Source organism: Acanthaster planci, linkage group LG08, assembly GCF_054643075.1.
Source record: "Acanthaster planci isolate LZ-2023a linkage group LG08, COTS_SCS, whole genome shotgun sequence".
Lineage (NCBI taxonomy): Eukaryota > Metazoa > Echinodermata > Asteroidea > Valvatida > Acanthasteridae > Acanthaster > Acanthaster planci.
Window position 1 is genome coordinate 8,064,074 of NC_141784.1, and position 20,344 is coordinate 8,084,417.

At 41.3% G+C, this 20,344-nt stretch overlaps 2 protein-coding genes across 13 annotated transcripts in view; one reads left to right on the top strand and one right to left on the bottom strand.

Moving 5' to 3' along the window:
* LOC110988546 (histone-lysine N-methyltransferase 2C-like) overlaps positions 1-4,468 on the top strand; it is a 56,287-nt gene extending 51,819 nt beyond the window's left edge. For all 4 annotated transcript variants that reach the window (XM_022252185.2, XM_087139557.1, XM_022252183.2 and 1 more), the window contains 2 exons: positions 329-628; positions 1,859-4,468. In XM_022252185.2, the coding sequence (XP_022107877.2) occupies positions 329-628; positions 1,859-1,948 (390 nt within the window). In that variant the 3' untranslated portion in view covers positions 1,949-4,468. The remainder of the gene's footprint in view (positions 1-328; positions 629-1,858) is intronic.
* A 9-nt stretch (positions 4,469-4,477) lies between these two features.
* The window catches only part of LOC110988547 (synaptic vesicle glycoprotein 2C-like), a 28,640-nt gene continuing 12,773 nt past the window's right edge, over positions 4,478-20,344 (bottom strand). For all 9 annotated transcript variants that reach the window (XM_022252191.2, XM_087139558.1, XM_022252188.2 and 6 more), the window contains 11 exons: positions 18,743-18,787; positions 18,443-18,604; positions 16,739-16,901; positions 15,371-15,519; positions 12,364-12,497; positions 11,353-11,433; positions 10,238-10,434; positions 9,768-9,896; positions 8,763-8,860; positions 8,381-8,540; positions 4,478-7,858 (listed from right to left, as the gene is read on the bottom strand). In XM_022252191.2, coding sequence (XP_022107883.1) covers positions 7,675-7,858; positions 8,381-8,540; positions 8,763-8,860; positions 9,768-9,896; positions 10,238-10,434; positions 11,353-11,433; positions 12,364-12,497; positions 15,371-15,519; positions 16,739-16,901; positions 18,443-18,604; positions 18,743-18,787 — 1,502 coding nt within the window. In that variant the 3' untranslated portion in view covers positions 4,478-7,674. The remainder of the gene's footprint in view (positions 7,859-8,380; positions 8,541-8,762; positions 8,861-9,767; positions 9,897-10,237; positions 10,435-11,352; positions 11,434-12,363; positions 12,498-15,370; positions 15,520-16,738; positions 16,902-18,442; positions 18,605-18,742; positions 18,788-20,344) is intronic.

The window sequence follows — 20,344 nt, forward strand, 5'->3', positions numbered from 1 at the left end:
GGCCACTGTCAGTGTAGTAGTCAGGACCCCTTAGTCAAGGTCACAAGCCATCCAGCCTTTAATAAGTCAAGTCACAAGCTATTCACTTGAACTGCAATAAAAGTATGACTTTGTCACTGTCCAGGCCGTTACTCGTGACTGGTCTTGTGACAGGTAGTATGACCCTTCTTGTGTTTGGTCTTGACTACAACGCTGTGTATTTCACAACTGGTAAAGACCTATCTAGACCTAGCTCCAGACTTCAATCTGCATTAGGATTTGGATGCTGGCTGGAATGACAAAATTTGCTTATTACTATTATGTCGCTGTGCCTCCCCCCCCCCCACAGGGTCTGGGTCTCTTTGCCACCCGGGACATTGAGAAGCATACCATGGTCATCGAGTACATCGGCCGACTGATCCGCAATGAGGTGGCCAACCGGCTGGAGAGGGTCTACCAGCGGGGCAACCACGGCATCTACATGTTCCGCATTGACAACGACACAGTGGTGGATGCCACCATGAGCGGCAACCCGGCCCGCTACATCAACCACTCCTGCAACCCCAACTGCGTGGCTGAGGTGGTGAGCTTCGACAAGGAGCTCAAGATCATCATCATCTCCAATCGCCGTCTCAGCAAGGGGGAGGAGGTAGGGCCGTCAACTGTTAAAAAGAATCTTGGGGTCGGTTCGTTCAAACACCAATGCAAGTTTGCAACGTCAAATCAAATATGTTCGACACATTCAAACTCTGAGTGATTTTTGCTGCAAATGTTTGGCGAGGCCAAAATTCATTTCTCTTTTGCATTTTCCTGAAGCATGAACCAGCCTTAACCACTTCCTGCTCAGTGGATTTTTATTGAGCAAGACAAGATGCCGGGTTCTTTCCAAAATTTTCCATTTTCAAAATTCTTCAAAAATTCATCATTTCATTTAATGGCCGTTTATACCAAAATGAAGGACTCTTTGGGCACTATTCTAAAGCTGACAGGTAAAATTCATTGACTCCTGAATATTTCAGCCAGGCCTGCAGCCTTGGAAAAAGAGCCCAGATTGTGCCGTGTTACGTAAGATTCTTTTGTTCCCGAAACCGGCACAGTGCACTGCTGACCTCTTTTCAATAGGGGCCAGATTAGCGTGCAGCGGTGCTGTGTGGCTCATCGCTGCGGTGGTGGAGAACTTTTGTCCCCGGTGGTAATCCGCTCGCTCTAAATGCGTCAAACCGTGGTATACTGTTTCAAAACAAGGCTGGATTATCTCCACTATTGAGAGCGAAAAAATGTCGGTAATGCCCAGCAGCTCAGTCTTTTGTGCTGAGCACGGTCTTTTGTTATAAGGCCCAACTCTTTTGTCCCAGTTCCAGGCTCCCCGGCTCTGCATATAAAGCAATCGAAAACGGGTCGCCCGGCAGGGAGTGGTTAATCCTCCGCTGTCTGTGAAGGTCCCCCTCCCCCCAGCCCAGAGAAGCAATGATTTTTCCTTCATTTTGTTTAGGTTACTAATACATGTACAGTGTACTCCCAAACTGTCCGTCAATATGTGGGGAAAGATAAATGAAATCAATTTCCACATGCGCTGCATTCTGAGGCCTTGTACTGTAATTACCACAGTTATTCCTCTAAACTTTTAATTCATGTATCTGCCGAAAAGAAATTGAAAAAAAATCCCCCCCAAATACCCTTGTCAAGGCTAGAGACAGATACAAAATGCATTTCCATAACATGATGCAGGTCAGGTATGACTTGTTGGGCTGTAGTTGAGTCAAGCTTCACGTCAGTTCACTGCCTGAAGTGACAGATCAAAGTGCCTATCCTTGGTCTCTGGAGCCAATGCAACCCAACTATTGACGTGTTTTCTCATCTCTTCCTCTCTCTACCACAGCTGACTTACGACTACAAGTTTGACATTGAAGACGAGAATAGGATCCCCTGTTTGTGCGGCGCTCCCAACTGCAAGAAATGGATGAACTGAAATGGAAAAGACTGAGACGGAGAGACGAATCACAACTCACAGAGAGAGGGGACACAAGGCACATTTGTACGAATCTGTACTCAAATTTCAACAAAATCTCTTTGACAGAAATTCAGTCCAGATGTTTGTGAAATGCCTGCTGGTGTCAAGGAGCTTTCTGGTAGGTTACTTTGTGAGACCACGTTACGTAAAACTCAAAAGATCAGAAAAATTCATGAGATCAAGCTCTCCAGTTTTTATTCTTTCGAAATTTTAACGATTCCTATGAAAGATTGTAAATCCTGCTTGAAATGTGTAGCTACCATGAGTCAAGTAAAGCACCCTGATTTTTCATCATTGTCCGGTGTGTAAAAAAAAAGTCTGAGGAAGCTTTTGGCATGCTGTAATTGAGGAAGATCCAAAATTATTCCTTTTTTTTGTACCCCTGAACTGTTACCATATGTTGGACAATGGGTAGGGGAAAATGACAAAAATGAAACAGAAAAAAAACCACATGATGTGCGGATGGAGGGTGAAAAGCGTTAAAACATGTCTGCATGAAGTTTGGACTGAAGATTTAAAGCATGCAATACTCTCCTTGGTGAGAGAATTTTCTGCATAATGCAGCCATCTCGGTTTTATGACCATTCCCCAGTTTCAATTTTTTTTTAGTGTAAATACTATATTTTTAGGTAAAAAATAAGAGAAAAAAAAAGAAAGAAAATGAAGGAAGTTAATTTTTTGACGATTATTGCAGCTCCAACCTCTTGAACGGGGAGCGTATTTTTGTTATATTGGTAATAATCTCGACATCTTTTGTGACGTTTGTTACTACAAAAGCTGCCAATATTTTGAGGAGAAAATACCCTTTTTTGTCTTTGACTGGTTTTTAACCTGTATAGCTAAATCAAAAAACCTTTACGTGTATTTACTTTGTCGGGGGTTTGTAGAAGTCATGCTGTTTTCTCCAGTAGTGTTGTATCATAACTGAAAAAAAAAATGTCTTTGCAGTAGCCACAACTTAACTTAGCTCACCAAAAATATTCCTGGTATGTTCATATTACTAGAGATGTGATGTGGAACCTGTACAGTGACAGTATATGCAGATTTACTGATAGGGGACGACAATAGCTGTTGCATTTTTAAAAATTTGGTTACAGAATAAAATTTAAAACATTTTACAATTCAGTAATGTACCGTATTTGCTGGGGGCACTATAGTTGCATTATTTCCACTTGTGATTTCAAAAATAGGGACAGCGGGACAGACATGTATAGCGTGGAAAACTGGTTTTGTTTTCCCATGTTTATTTTGTATAAATAACGAGTCCATAGTATGAGGTGTAATGAGTCATGGTAGTGCGTCAATTAAAATTTCTCTACCTCCATCCAGGTAGACTATACCAAAATAGTTATTGCCAATTCTTAAGGTGCTGTAGTAGTAGGGTTTTTGTTTTGTTTTAGCACCGATTTCTGTCAGAGCTTGTAAATATCCATTCACAACCAGCACTTGCGCTGCAAAAATGCCCCCTCCCCAAGATATAATATTGTATTAGTGACATAATTCAATTCTGTTTTGAGTATTTATTGCGGCGTAGTTGACTGTTAAGAATCATGAGCGAGTATGAAGATATTGTGGACACGAATGTGACAGACGTGTTTTTACTAATCAACTTTTTGCTGAAAATTTGCAGCCCCAAGAACATGAACTGGTTTTGCAAATATTTAAAGGGTATTTGAATGGAAGTTACAGGGACAGTAGATCGTTCTGGCAGCAATGTCTGTTTTTTCCTTTTGAAATGAGTTCCCTGAACTGAAATTTGCAGTCGAGTAAATGATCCTAAACTTGTACTGAGTAAGCTTTTTTGCATTTTGAAAACTGCATGTTTTACGTTATTTTAATAGAAGAAAAATCTAACAAGCAAATGTATTAAAGTGACAATCGCAACAAATAAAACACAACCTTGTTATTTTTAGTAACAGGTATCATAACTGCAACTTATGTAAAAGACTCGAAAAAGTTACAAAAAAATGATATATTTTACTGTTATATTAATATAAAAGAAGTATGTGGCAGTTCTTGTACAAAATACTTTGATGTGATTTTGAGAAATTTAATTTTAGATATGGATATCTTTAGTTTTGTGTGTTGTTTCTGTTTATGGAAGCCGCCAGAATGGTAATTCTTTTTGTACAGCTAATTCTCTTGTACATAGCGCCCATTGAGGTTAACTAATCACTTGACTCACTGTAACATCCTTTTTTTTAACTCCTTAAATGAACTAGTGGTGTTTACCTTGTAGATTGTGCAGTTCCCAATTTTATACATAGTGTACAGAGTATGACCCTCCGTATGAAGTGGGGTTGAGTATTGTACCGATTTTTGTTTTTTGTTTGAACGTTTCTTCCCTTCTAGGTTTGTGTATGGTTGCGTGCTCAGTGGGTGTAGCGTGTCCCCTTCTCCTTTGTTTTTCTGTCTGTCCTACTTATTCCTTCAGCTGAATGTGGAATGCCAATAAATTCATTAACAGACACTACAGTACACCACGCCTCGTTAGTCTGGTTTCTTTATTATCAGTTTGGAGTGTTGCTTTTCAGGTTTCTCATTTTGCTCATTTCAAAATTGGAAGACAGATTTGTCATATAATGTCTGATAACCTATCTATGGTACATGTGTCTCCACCTTACTCCCTTTCAAATTGCACATACATGTACACATGCCCCAAATCACCTCTACAAATGCATTTCGGTAGTGATCTTGTTCGGAAGCCCCCACCAACTACTATCCCGACCACTGGTGACGGGGCTGGGGGCCCATGCCCCCCCCCACCTTTGAAAAGGTAGTTATTTTGCCCCTCCCCCACTACCAGCAGTTGGAAGTACATTGCAACTTCATAGTTACATTCTTTTCAGTTAAATGGCTGGAGCTGCCCCCTCCCCCACATTTAAAACCGTTGCGTTGCTGTTGACCCCAACCAGCATCTACACTTCCATTATGGAATCCATCTTGTCATTTCATTTTTATTTACACTTTTACAACTGCCTTTTTCTATAATTACCTCGGTCACTTTGACCTTTTCCCTATTGGTAAAAACCCCATCAGATGGCTTTTTTTACAGCCTGTGAACTACCATGTAGAAGGAAAAGGACACACAGAACGACGTGCGTCATATGCATCTTACGCTCAGGACGCATAGAATGCGTACCGTACATTTTCTGAGCGTCATATGCATATGATGCACGTCATTCTACGTGTCCTCCTTTTCCGTCTACCGAACCACCACTTTGAACCACTTCATTCTGTGCTGTGCGGTGCAGCGCACACCGTGCACACAATCTCAAGGTTAAGGAGATTCTGAAGCAAATATTGACCAGATAAACACATGGCCAGAGGGGGGGTATATAACACAACAAGCAAACTACAACAGTCACAGAAAAAATAGAGATACAACAATAAAACAATAATCTCTGACTTGCATTCACATTTGTGACCTGAAGGTATCATGGTATCTGTCAATACCTGACATGTCTTGACTTTGTGAGCGAACGGGGAAAAAGAGATCACTGAACGCTTTTAAAATTGATAAAGAATCTAGTTCGCCTTCATCTTTTGCTCCATCCGTAATCAGTGATCAGACCCCAAGCCTTGAATCAAACCACATTTGCAACTTCTCCAGCATCCAGGTTAATTTCTCCCCCTTTAAAAACTACCCCACAGATTTTCACCTATAAAAATATACTGCCGTCAACCGCCATTCACAATTGCACTACACAGATAAAAGTACATCACTAGCGTCAGTATACAAGACATCATTATAAAATTGATGCAAAATAGTTCATGTTATCTACAGATAGTACTATCTCTTTAAAGATTAACAATCAATTTGATACATCATATATATATATATATATATATATATATATATAGAAATATTCATGGTAAAAGGCTACAGGTCCCAGTTTTTATGAGTATAAGTACAAAAGTATCATACCAGCCAATACTTTCACAACCTCCATATTCTTGGTTTCAAATTCTAGAGATGCTTGAATCATTATCTTGATTTCAGACTTGATGCAACAGATTAAACACACAGGAATGTCAATGATAAACCCTGGAAGAGCTTGTGGGCAGAATCTAACCCCCCCCCAACTTTTTCTCATACAGTGTCTTAATGCACTTTTTCTCTATATGGAGCCTTCAGTTTTTCCAGTAATGTCTTGTAATCAATCTGACAGTATTTTGGACGGCCGAATTCAGGGAACCTCCCCCCAAAAGAAACACTGTGAGATGGCCTGAAAAAAGTTGGGGCCTTCTTAGGATAAAAAAATTTGAATTCAGCCAAGCTTAATATAAGCAATACATAAGAGAAATATTATTTACACAGTGCTATATCTTCTACAATACACAACTAATTTGGAGTATATCTTGGGAGCATTTTCATTTGTCAAGGCATTGCCTCCCTTTTCACAGATCTGGAGCCAATACTGCCTGTCAGATTCATTGGTAGAAGTACAGACTATAAGCTGGCACTTGGCCATGAAATGCAAAGTGCTCCTTTCTGTAAAAGAACCAGCAGATTGGGGGCTTTCCAGCGCCAGAACATTTCCCCTAGTTGAACAGTTCCCAAGTGCTTCAGCACAAGCAACACAGTGCTTATGAGCCTACAAACTGCCAGGGGCAATGGTTCCGGGACACTGACCCCCTTAATCACTGATTTGCACTTAAAGCAAACAGGTGTGCCCAGGACCTCCTCAGACAAGTTGGCTGTGGCTTTGGTAGGCTCAGGCCTCACTTCATCATGTCATCACCCGTGTGGAAGCCAAAACGTTGTGAAACCTCAACTTGTTCTGCACTTTGTCATCCTCAAGGAGCGCGTACAAAATCTCTTCCATGAGTTGCTTATGTAACTTTAATCTGTCTTTTGTGGCCATCTCAGTAAAAAAAAAAACACACCCAGCAACACACCCAGCAATAACACACCCAGCAACCTTTCCGTGTCCACAAAGTGCACAATTCACTGGTTATAACTTGGGTATTGAAAACCCTTCAACGAGCATATAATAGGCTACAGCAATACAACGGTTAACATCTACTATTATAAAACAAGCAGTATTGATGTATACCTTCAGAAACATTGGACAAAGCCCTTTGTTAGAATATCAAAAATATATACACAAGGCTTCTAATCACCAATTTAAAAACATGGAAGACTTTAAGAACTATGCGATCCTGTCACCATTTGTGCAAACTTGAACCTGAGTGCTTTTAAGCTTTCCAGTCAGCTGTGAAGAACTAACTTCCGATCCTTGATTAAGCTAAATGTGCTCATTTAAGGTTCCAACAAACTGCAACAAGGCCTGCGTATTCTAACGATTCGTCTGCTATTCGAACAAAACGAAACTGCGGAACCAGTCCCACACGCGCACGCACACGTATAACATGCACCACAGTTCATTTGAGCTGGTCAGCAGAAGATTTGTTTTCACTTTGCTATAACCCCTCCTGTTGGACTCTTTCAGGGGTAACCAAACCATACACACCCTGGTTCCAGATTCACAAAGTTCCTTAGCAAAAAAAAAACACCTGGCCAAGCATCTATTCTTGCAGGACAAGTCAACCGGGAACCAGTGACAGGTTATACATGTGCACACTGGCTGGTTACCAGTTGCTGATTAGCTCTCTCTATCTCTGAGCAGCAAACATACTGATTTGTGCCCTGACCGCTTTCACTGAGTGTGCTGTCTGCTCTACTGCAGCGATATCTTTGTGGTTCTCGGCAGTGTGAATGTCATGAGTCCGCCGAATATCAGCAGAGCCGCCACCAGGAGGATGTTGACAGTGCAGTGTGTCTGGATCAGGATCCCAAAGACCAGATTAGAAACAATGGACGCTACCCTGTTGACCACGCCTTGCACTCCAAATGCAGTGGATCTGAAAAACCACATCAAGGGCAAGTGATGAGTGAAGAACTGCTTGGCAAAATGTTATCCATCCATGGAAAACTGACATCAATTTTGTCACAAACTCTAAGAGGTAATCATTCAAATCTTTTTTGGGTCCGAAAACCACAAGATGAAAAAATTACTTGGAAAACTGAAAAGGACAAGTGAACTGAATATTTTGTATCAAAGGTGCTGTGTTTCAGATTAACATTGACATGACATCATGATGATGTCATCCAGTGATTTCAGATGGATTTTCAAATCTTTAACTGACTGTTCTTGACATTTACTAAACCAGTGAGGCTTCATAAGCTTTTAAAAAGTGAAAAAGCTTTGCATTCGGTGCAAAACAGAAGCAAACTCCCGTCAATTCATTATATCTCTTAATGTCATGAACTAGCCAATCAAAAGAGAGGGCACTCCATGAGTACAGTGAATTATTAAATTGAACTTATGACTAGGGAATTAGAAGTTAGAAAGTCTCTTTATAATGCCTTGGCTCGATACATACCGCATGTGAGTAGGGTAGATCTCAACAGCTAAAACGTTGAGAATGTTCCACGTAATGACCGACACGCCACCGAAGCAGCAGAAGACGATGAGCACCTCTAGGCGGGTGCTGACAAACCAGATGAAGAAGACAATGACGCCTGACAGGAGTAGACTCGCAGCTGCAGGGAAAACAGAGAATGTGGACACGGCTACTGCCTGAGCCAGGGAATCTGTCAAGCTCTCCTACTCCATGTCAACTTTTGCAAGAAGGAATTATGTGGGAGCCAAACTTTGGCGGTAGAAAAAGTATTTATGTGTTTTAAATGTTGCTTAGTTCCTTGTTTGTGTATCCTGAATTTCTAAGCTTTCAGAGTCAAAGACAACTCAATTTTGGGACTCACACATTAAAGTCTTCCTTCCGAGGACATCAACTAGAAAAATGGCTACCAAGTTGCCGGGCAGATTGGACAAACTTGTGTAGAAGGAATCCAGGTAGATGCTGTAAACGTAACAAAAACAATCAAGGATTTTGGACTCAGCGAGACAAATCCTTCCATTGGCTAATCTTTAACAAAACTCTGACATCTAATAGAGATTGCTCTTTCTACTGGCTCAGTAAAGAGAGGACCCTACATCGTCGAGTCGCTCAGTAGACATTGCTGAGCAAACTTCTTGCCATGCCAAATTCAGCAGGAAACGGCAACCCATCATGCTGGTCTTAAGCCTGACTCATAAGCATCACATTTTAGCTGGTAACCCATTCATGAGAAGGCATACACTTGTACACTGTCAATGCCAAAGCAAACTGGTGTCCTTGGCCATCGACAACACTTGAAAAAAGCATGCCATCTTTCAGGGGCATGCCACTAATGGTTAGGGTTTACTCCAGATCACAGGATCTGGGTCCACATCCTGCAACAGGGGCGTAAGTTGGCTTCTGAGGAATGTCAGTTTTATCCTCCCTTGCCTCTCTTGCCCAAGGAATACGAATGCATGGGTAAGTGTCAGGGCACCGAGGGTCATTTATGGATGGCAGCAGCACCTGGAATGCTTGCAACAACAACGAGCCACCAGTTGGATCAAGAGAGGGTGCAAAGGCTCTTTTGGTCGGACCTGAACACCGCTGGTCCATAAACGATTATGAAATGTTTGCATCACGGTTGCAACGGCACCTACAAAATGAACACTCTGGACCAAAACGGCTCTTTTCAACCGATGAGGGGGTGCTTCTGCTCAAGGCAGATAGGGTTGTTTCTAAGCCCAGCAAACAGGGATGATTTGGTGTAAAGAGCACCGAGCATTAACAAGGCACTGGAATGCGCCATATGGATATGTCATATTGTTATTGGGCAGGAAAGGTAGGCTTGCCCATTTGTCAACATCAAGCAATGAGGCAGACAAGGTACCTTCTATCACCAGGTTGGAGCCCACCCGTAGTAGTGTTCACGTCTTCAGGGGACACATTGCAAACGGATCCATTACCCGTCTCAGACTGGAGAAATAACTGAGGCATCCACATCCACAGTCCGTAATAACTGAAACAAAAAAACAGGAAAGTTAAACACCTTAAATGTGAATAATCAGACAAATTGGTGAGGTGGAAGGTCTGAGTGTTAGACTGGTTCCTGACTCTCCTTTTGAACTCTTGATAATGAAACAGTCTGGGATTGTATCTGCTTTGCTGTCACAGAACAGCAAAATTTCACCTTCTTTGGTCATGCACAAGCACACATCTGTGTAGCCAATTGTAAGTTGATGAACAGCAGCATGTGAACCAGTGTAATAGTTCACATGCCCTCATCCCTACGTTTACCAGCATAATCTTGAGCTCACACCCAGGGTCAATTAACCCCGCATCCTTACCCCACACCCTTACCCAAATGAAATGGTCCAGATGATCAGCAGCAGAGGTACCGTGGCCCAGGTCAGCGGCTTCTGAAAGAGCTTGGCAGTCATCCGGAAAGATATCTTGACATTCTCTCCTGATTCAATCAGCCGGTCCCGCCAGGAACCCCGGCCTTCGTGATCAGTTGGCAGAGTCCTGCTCCTCCCGGACGGCTTTAGGGTTTCCATCTGGTTGGGGGAGGGGGTGGAAAGATAAAACAGCTTATCACTGACTACATGCGGCTACCAACAATCCATCCATGAACCTTACCCCGACTCGAATGCTACACTACACCTTTCAAAAAGTGGCCAACTTGTGATATACAGCCAAATGCCTCAAACATTCCATGGGGTTATTTGAGCAGTGCTTATGCAACATTTCTTCCCACAGCCAATGACAGCCTCATATTTCACAGCACTCAGGTGCAACTATGGAGCAACAGTTTGCTACTAAGCCCCTCATATAGACTTCTTGGACTTTGTAGGTTGTGGGTAGGAGTACAAAACAAACAGGGGATCAGCGCATGTAAAAGTTAGCTGGAGGTGAGTCAGGGTACACATGGTGATCTTAAACGAGCAGGGTTATATTGGGCCCTCTCACAGCTGGGTGGGGGTGGATTCCTTCCCCCCCAAGAACTCAGCTGTGGCAAGCTCGATTTTTTTAAAACTCGGCAGACATGTAAAGACACTAATTTCCAATACAACTATGAAGTTAGAAGTCAATCACGTGAATAGTTTTGTTGTTAGGGTCATTTGAAGTTCAAGGCCAAATATGTGCCAGCTCGCATGCATTAAGCACCATAGGCAATGACAGTCAAAAACGCAGGGTTTTCGTTCACCTGCACTGCACAAGAATAGTGGGTTAAATTTTCAGAAAATTGGGGCCAAAATGACCGAAAAGAGTTATGAAAGGCTCAGTTCCGGAAAAAAATGCACTGCAGAGATATCAAAAAATATCGGCTCTTTTAGGGTTAAACCTATCTTTCAGGGTTAACCCATTAATCTTTGTATAGTGGTAGCCTGATCATGCTCCAGCACAAAGTAGGTAAAGTCATATTCAAATGAAATCCTAGTACATTACCATATCTTCAGCTTACATGTACTTACAGGATAGTTGGCTCTATCATCCCATTTGTTCCAGGAATAGACCGTCTTGAGAACTTCCAGGGCTTCATCAGCCCGACCATTCTGAAGGTTGATATAAAGAAAAAAAAAACAGAAAAATATAATTATAGAAAGCGATAATGCATACAAGAGACCTATTAAGTATACAAATTTAGAAAGCCAAGGAAACTATTAGCACATACAGGCTACCAGCCAAAATGCCATTCACTACATATTGTCTGTGACTGGTTCCCAGTCGCAGGTGCTGGGTAGTATTTTTTCATTTGGCAGCTCTGTGGAACTGGCCTTAGGTTTGCATGAGGCCAGGTCATGATTCCATGCTTCTGAGTATGCGTGGTTGCTATGCGCTGTGCGCTTTGAGCGGTCATCGTGTTAGACCACATCTTATGGCCACAGCTTCACTCCTTCATTGCCATGTTTGTTTCTGGACCCGCAAAAATCTCAACTATATACATGTAGTTGTATACAAGATAGTTGCGTATATGGCAATAAAACCGATGCATTTGGTCCCAATGGGTACTTCTCATTCTATTTCAGCCCCATGTCATTATGTGCATTGTGCACATATGCACCATAGGCGCGTGTGTGGACTTTTGTCAGACTTTTGTGCACACGTCAGACACAAACATCAAAGCTGTGACTGGTCACAACACTACGGGGATGGGCTCAATACATGTACATGTAGATCGGTCTAGTACTCTTTCCATATCAACTTCTACAAAGTGTCCAGTGCACTGAGTTGCCTGACCGAGTAGACATATCTGGCAACTCTGCAAACAATTCAAAAATCTCTAGGAGTCACAACTTTTTACCAATATCCCTGTACCTCAGTAGAAAATGTGCCTTTCTGTTAATAAAAGTTAAGGCAACATAACAAACCATGCAAACTGCTTCAGAGTAAAGGAAAAACAGTACAGTATCAAACATCAAACGAAAACTCCGCTGTCAACAAAGTTGAAGTTAATAAAGGCTTCTTTTCCCCGTCTGTTTTACCTCTAGCAAATATTTTGGACTCTCTGGCATCAGGAAGAATGTGAGGATAGAGGTGAGGGCTGGCAGGGTACACAGAGCCACAAAGATTCGCCAGCTGTTGTAGCTGAATCCATCAGGATTGCTGTAACCAATATCTGAAGAAGAGAAACCAAGAATCGTAGAGAGAAAAAAGAGATAAAGGAGTTGTTAGACCTCCTTCTGACATTCGATTCTCACCTAGACCGGTGTCACTTTTCAAAGTTATACTGAATGGAATTGAACTCAATGCTTATTGAAATAATAACTCAAAATATCCCTCTTGTGCTCTTTGGTTGTGCCTTCAGGGACAAAAAAATACCATCACAATAAGCCTTTTGCGAGTGAAATTTGAATAAAATCTGGTACACTGCGTTCTTTAAATTCACATGAACATAACAATTTGAATTCTCCATACTAAAGACACTGTTGCTATACCTTGTGATTTGGTGCAAGCGTTTGCTTGCACCAATACACTGTTTTCAGTGGAGAAGAAAAACACGAAGGAACCAGTCCATTCCAGAGAGAAGCTTGCCCTAAATTACAAGGAATGGCAATTGTGTCTTTAGTCAGTTTTGGGGAGTCAGGTAGACTTCTTCATTTGACAATGTGTAGATCATTCAACGTTTCACTTTCAACAACCTCGCCATCTGTCCTCCAATGCATGTAACTAAATGCAATATACCCCTCATTATACCTTTGGATTTAACAGCTTCCATAAATGTACGAATTTAAGCATCCACTCTGAAGTCAGCAGGTGCCATTATTGTACATGAAGCAATAGTTTTCAGTGTTTATCAATATATACGTTGGGTAAGGGCAAAACCTGTTATATAAATCAGCCAGCAGGTCCCATTATTGTACATGTAGCAATAGTTTTCAGTGTTTATCAATATATATATGTTGGGTAAGGGCAAAACCTGTTATATAAATCAGCCAGCAGGTCCCATTATTGTACATGTAGCAATAGTTTTCAGTGTTTATCAATATATATATGTTGGGTAAGGGCAAAACCTGTTATATAAATCAGCCAGCAGGTCCCATTATTGTACATGTAGCAATAGTTTTCAGTGTTTATCAATATATACGTTGGGTAAGGGCAAAACCTGTTATATAAATCAGTCAGCAGGTCCCATTATTGTACATGAAGCAATAGTTTTCAATGTTTATCAATATATATACGTTGGGTAAGGGCAAAACCTGTTATATAAATCAGCCAGCAGGTGCCATTATTGTACATGTACACCGTAGCAATAGTTTTCAGTGTTTATCAATATATACGTTGGGTAAGGGCAAAACCTGTTCTATAAATTAGCAATATTTTACTAAACTTCTAACATTTAAGATTGCAACACACTAGTAAATGCTACATGTACAATGTACCGGTATGTTTCAAGATGACCTGTGGCTGATATAAAAAAAAATGCACAGACTTGTCTTCAGTGAGAGCAGAGCCACACTTTTTGCCAATAAACGTTGGCAAAATGTGAGTACATTTAGCCCTGTGAAAATAAGAAAAACCGCTCTGAAATAATTGGCAAATACCATGACAACTGAGTGAACCACATAACCTGTATGCATGCATTCACCATCTTCTAAAATACTCAAGAGCAAAATGAGTATTAAAAACAGCTAATCAAGCTAATCAAGGTTGCAATTCATACAAACTGCTAGCTTCTGCTAGCAAATTTGCTAAGTACATGATTTTATGCTAACAGAGGCCCCATTATTTCATGGAGACCATGAGCAGTAAGCATGGCAAATGGCATGTTTACCTTGAAGGAAATGCTTGCTTAACACAGTGACAAAACAATGGAAATCTCTATGCGCACAACTGGCCAACCACCACCATGAAATAGCGTTGAAGGTTAGCATGTCAATGGGAAGGCAGTTTTAATCCAATCACCAGGCACTACAGTAAAAGAAACAAAGACTGGTCCAAAATTGCAGAAAGTGGTGGTGTTTACAGAACTGTTCACAGAATAACAGTTGATGGCAGTGTTGCTCATTCGAAATATAAATTCTCTTTGTTCAAGTTCAAGGAAAAGATGGCAACGTACAGACACATTAAGGATTTTCAATTGCAGCCTAAACTTTGAAATGTTACGCAAATATTTTGAGTTTATACTAAACCGAGCCTCCAGACGGCCCATAAACATACGGCCAGGCAATAAAGCAATTGGTCTCAAATAGAGTTGCTGGTATTCTAAGTGGATTTGGAAAGATATGGAAACAAAATGCAGCCATAAGTGGATTTTTTTCCCATTAACACTGAGCAAAGTTGCTGGTAGATGCTTTTTAAGGAATCCGAGATGCAAGTGAACTTTAACTTCCACAAAGATCATGATTGGTTTTTATAAAAGTGCACATATCCATAATAACTGGCACACAAGGTGCTATGTCCTCATTATCCCTGCTCACCAGGCACATAAACATTCCTAAACTCATCTTGGTTACCTGAGAAGTATACAGCTTGATGCTGCCATTTGTCTAGATGCAAATGGCTTATCAAACATTGCCCTCGCAGGTGCCCATTTATGCCCTGGGTGGACAGCAGTGAGTGGGAGGTGTATAAAAACCTTATCAGTTTGTGAAGTTTTGAGACAACAGACCCCAACAGGTGCCACCGCTACATGTATGTGATGTAAAAATACCCCCCTCTCTCATTCAGCATGGAAACCCATAGAATGAGCCAGTTTAGTATACCAAAAAGGCCAGCCGGAGGTCACTGAAGAACAAAATATGTTGCATTGTGCCATTTTGAACATGTTCAGTGCGTGTTAGACAGCATATGGCTACCCTGACAGGACTAACCTTCCGGTAGGATATTGCTCTCGAATGACCAACTAGTACAACTCACTTTATTCTGAGTACTCGCCATCCGAATCCCATCTTTGTCGGTGAGTAAAATTTCGGTTACTGTTCCACACCACAAAAGCCGAAAATTAATCCACCATGAAGAAAGTGACCAAACCAGAATTGTCTGACTTACCTGAAGGAATGACCACAAGTGCCAAGGCAGCCGCCACTATGTTGCCAGCCATCCAGAACATGGCTACGACCGAGATCATCATGCCTCGCTTCTGCCTGGGTTGAAACTCTCCACAGTAGGAGAAAATCACCGGTATGGAACCCCCGACCCTATCCAAAATATTAAAACATAAAAGAAACTGCAGCAAGGTTTTTTGGTTGATATTTCAACGGTAATGAACAGATGCGTTTGCCTAGCATACATTTATTCTGAATGCTCACACAACTATTTCAGAATATAAAAATGTAGCATAGACCACTCTCATTTTCCCTACAACTTGCATGGACAGCCAAACTTTGCAGAAATGTCACCTTTTGGTTTGTTTCAATTCTACCTCAAAATTTGTTTCAAATTGACATTTGTCCCATTAATTTTAGATAGGGTTGTATTTTCATTCAGTATTTAGTAGTACGTGTATTATTATCTGGTCTTCTGAAAGCTGCGAAGGATTTTTAACACTCTGTGAAATAATCTTTACTTTCGTACCGACGGCTAAAATATCTGGTTCGTAAGTGACTTTGTCACAAAGGCAGACGCGCCACGATTCCCAGGCTCCCATTGGACAATCGCAGAAGTTACGCGTTAACTTCCGGTTCCATGGTTCCACATAAACGGCGCTCAACGCATGTAACCCTATGCGTAGTGCACGTGTGCAGTGGGCGCGGTTTAAACTGAAGTGACATCACATTTACGAACCGGATAATTGTGGCAGCCGCTTGTGAGTCAAAAGACCAGACTCTATTGGAAAGATTTGCCTTTAGTTCTGGGGTTAAAAACTGCTTTAGAACATCAAGCAAATGGATTCCAGCTGATAAAAGTACATGTAGAGGATGTCCTCAAAAATGGAAACCAGAATTTTGGGGTGAACTGCTCTAGAACTACATGTCATAAACATTTTCCAATAGGGTGCACTTAAGTTAAAAGCCCCTTTTGTTCTCTTTCATTTGATACAAGCCAGATGATGTTTGAGTCAAGCATGACTGATCACCAATTTGTGTTACCAAAATTGGCTTGGTTCACAATATTAAGTCTGTAAAGGGAACTGGCCCACCAAACAGCAATCCTTTGCGACCCAACCTAACGAAATGAGTCACAAGTTACTAAGGCCACTTTTGAATATAAAGGCCTTCAAAAGAATCAATGGGAACCTTCAACATTTTTCACCCACGTGATGTCCATTTGCACCAGGATGCCTGATTGAGATCTACGTGTACGTCCAAATGAAGAAATCCATTTGTTCCTTATAACGCAAACTAAAACATACAAGTACATTACTGAAAAGATGGCCTAAAGACTCGTTTTGTCCAATTTAGTCATGTGCTACTTTACCCAACTCCACTCATGAAGCGCATGAGTAGGAAGAGCCAGTAGATTTGAGAGAGACTGGACATGAGACCGAAAAAAGCGTTGGTGGTCAGGGAAAACAGCAGCGTCCGGCGACGTCCATTGATGTCGGCCAGAGCTCCCCACATGTAGCCCCCTACCAGCATGCCTAGGGAGATAAACAACACAAGACACTTTACCAAAAATATTGAACAAATCCTCATGCAAATCATAGCAGTAATACAGTGGAACGCCACTATAACGAACACGACAGGGTCCACGCTAAATGTTCAGTACAGCAGTCGTTCGGTATAGTGAAATTAACTGCCAAATGTTTTGTTGCAATGTTGAATAGCCCCCTCTCTTGTCTAACTAAAGTGCAACCTCTTGTGATACTATGATTTGCTGTTTTCGTGATGTTTTGCCGTTGCATTCACATTTTAGGTTTCTAGAAATGTATCTGTTAATTATTTTTGTTTTTTCATGAAATCTTGAGTTACAAAATTGATATTTAGTTTATCCTAAAACTCGTGAAGCTACCGCTCAGGATTGATCTCTGATGCATGCTGTGGCAAATCTCGGTTGATTTGCAACTGCATAATGTTCGGTAGGTTTTGTGCACAAAATACTGGGAGCCAAGGACGATGTTCGGGACAGCCGAATGTTCCGTATAGCGGTGTTCGGTATAGCAACGTTCTACTGTATTATGTTAAAATATACTCTCACATAGTGTACCAAGCACAGTTTCTCCATTTTGATTTTAAAAATAGACCCAAAGTCACTGAGTATTTGTTAATTCTTGAGGTGGCTTGACTTTTTGATTGATAAATTATTTATAAATGGGGATGATAGTGCGCTGCTTGGTAGCTAGCAAGCAGTATTGTGACTGATAATACATGTACAGTAGTTTGAAACACCACATTCCAAAAATATTCCAGTGCAATGTGAATGGGTAACTGATGTCTGTGGTGCGATACTCAGGAACTTTTATCATATGACAAAACTGAGAGCGCTGTGAAACATCTTCAATGAAACAGAAAGTTAGATTTTTAATGACCTGTATATGCAGCCAATACGCCTGCCAAAACAAAACCAGGAAATCCTTTACAGAGTAAGACTTTGCATGTACAGGGCAGGAACTTTGTTCAATGGGCACTTGTATTAGAAAATCAACTTGTCTATAGATGAGGACATTTCGATGGGCATTGAGGCAAAGACCAGGGCCATCAAGGCCTCCGATGCCTCTGTGAAGTTCCTGCCCTGTATGTACAGCGATGTTCCATTTGCAACAGCTTAAAATGGTAAACGTAAAGTCAGGTGATCTGAGGACAGCTAAGTGTAAATGTATGTACATGTGCACATGCACACTGCACCTGCTCTGAGCAAAAAAAACTGAAAAATTACTAAAATCAGTGTGCCAATAGAATTGTAAAGAATGCACAGCATGTACATGTACATATATGCTTTATAATTGTTTGTGATCGATTGTCTGCAAAAACGAGACACTAAAAAAATCTCCAGCCTGAGTCCCCTTCCCCCAGAAAAATTCCTGGATCTACAAGTACCCCTGGGATGATTATGTGAGATACATCAGTACAAAATCAATGGTGAAGTTTCTTTTGGGGTGTGTGGTGATTAAAATCTGATATTAACCTCAAAGGAGGGGGAGCGGAGCTCAAGGGGGGGGCAGCAGCAAGTTTCCAAACTCACCAACGAAGATGATAGCACTCAGGACCCCCTTCCTGTAGCTGGTGAGCTCTAGATCCTTCTCGGCTGCCGGCAACAAGAACGAGACGCTCAGGATCTCCACTGCGTCGCTGGCATTGGCCCAGCCGCACAGAATCACAAGCAACACGTGAAACTTGCCAAACCCTGTCAAGTTGGAGAACACAACGTTGCCATAACAAAAATTCTGCCACCCATAAGTACATGTACAGGTTTACATGAACGTTCTTTTCCATCATTTAGTCCCCTTCACCTTCTTTGGCCCCGCCTTTGTAAGATACCCACCTGCCTTCTCCAAAGCCTCATCATAGTTGCCAAGCTTCTCTGGATCTGTCAAGGCAAAACAACAACAAACAAACACATTTTAGCACACGTGAAGTCAGGATCCCAATGCAATGTTTTTGGCCTAGTCTGAAATTTCATTTACACACTGTCATCTAAAGTTTAACCCAATGCAGGTAGAAACATTCTGAGATCGGAGGACTGAGGACAGTTGGGGTTAATCAAAAAAGGTTTTCCAACTATTTGAATGTCTATCAACTACTGTGCCTCAGCCATCATATTAATTCAATGGTATACAAAGGCTACTTCCAACTACATTTATCTCAGAGAGTTCACCCATTCCTTGAAATGGGTGGTTTTTACAATGTAACTACACTGTACCGGTGCATGCATACAGAACTGATTAAAAACCATAAAATGGTTTTAAACACTTCCCTGGGTTCAGTATAAAATTTGGCCTCCTACCACTGACAATCACCGACCAAATAAGCATTATATAGGGAAGTGCAGTGCAGCCAATGAATTTCATACTACATGTACAATGGTCTTACCATATGCAGTGCATTACATCACACAGTATGTACATGTACAATGCACTCTCCATGTTACCGGGTACACGCTGTGCGTGTACCATACCGGTAGATATGGCAAAGAGGGGCAGGCCACAAAACATGAAGTAAAATCGATAAAAATTTGGAAAAATATTAATCTCATGCGACTTTTCATCCAAAAAGTGAGTACTTGTACATGTACCGGTATATACATGTACATGTATTTATCTCGTGAAAATGAGTTTTCAGCAATTTTAAGTTTGCAGTAGAGACTGCAGGTAGAACCCATTGGTTTGAAGTACAAATATCACTTCCTGAGGAAAATGGACGTTGCTGTGGGCGACAATGTTGAGGATTCCTCTCATTTCTACTCTTTTTCCCATGAGTCTTGCACCATGGAAATCAGTAGAACTCAAAATGTGGCTCTAACGACGAATGACTCAGTTTCACCGCACAGGCCACACATGAATGGGAATAAAAGCATGACAGAGCAGTTTTAAACAAGTACATGTACGTTTAAAACAGGTTAAGAACCCAATAATCCAAAAAGGGACCTGGCCTTCTGCCCGGTCTATTATTGTCACCAGGTCACCCAACCAGTCTTAAAACCAACTAAGGGAACTCTGGCTTGGTTCATTATTATCTCAAGCCCCTACCATTATCTGGTTATCAACACACTGGCTCAAAAAACTGTTCCCTCGCACTTAACAAATATTTAGTTTAAGATGAAAGGATTTGAACTCGTGAAATTTCAACCTCGGCTTTCTAAACACCGTGATTGAGGGTGCTCTGTATAGTTGCCTTCAAATGCACAGTTCCTTTTTATCCTTTGCATGTGCATTGATTCGGTTTGTTTAACTAATTTTCACTACACTCTCTTCCTGTTTCACACTTACTTTGCCTCGTTCACTAAAACGAGGTTTACATGAACATGTACATGTAGAGTGATTGAAAAGCTTAAAATCACGGGTACAGTCTGTGCATACCGGTATGAGATCAGCTGGCATGACAGTGAGAGCAAACTGTCTGAAATGTTGAGTACACGTAGGGTATA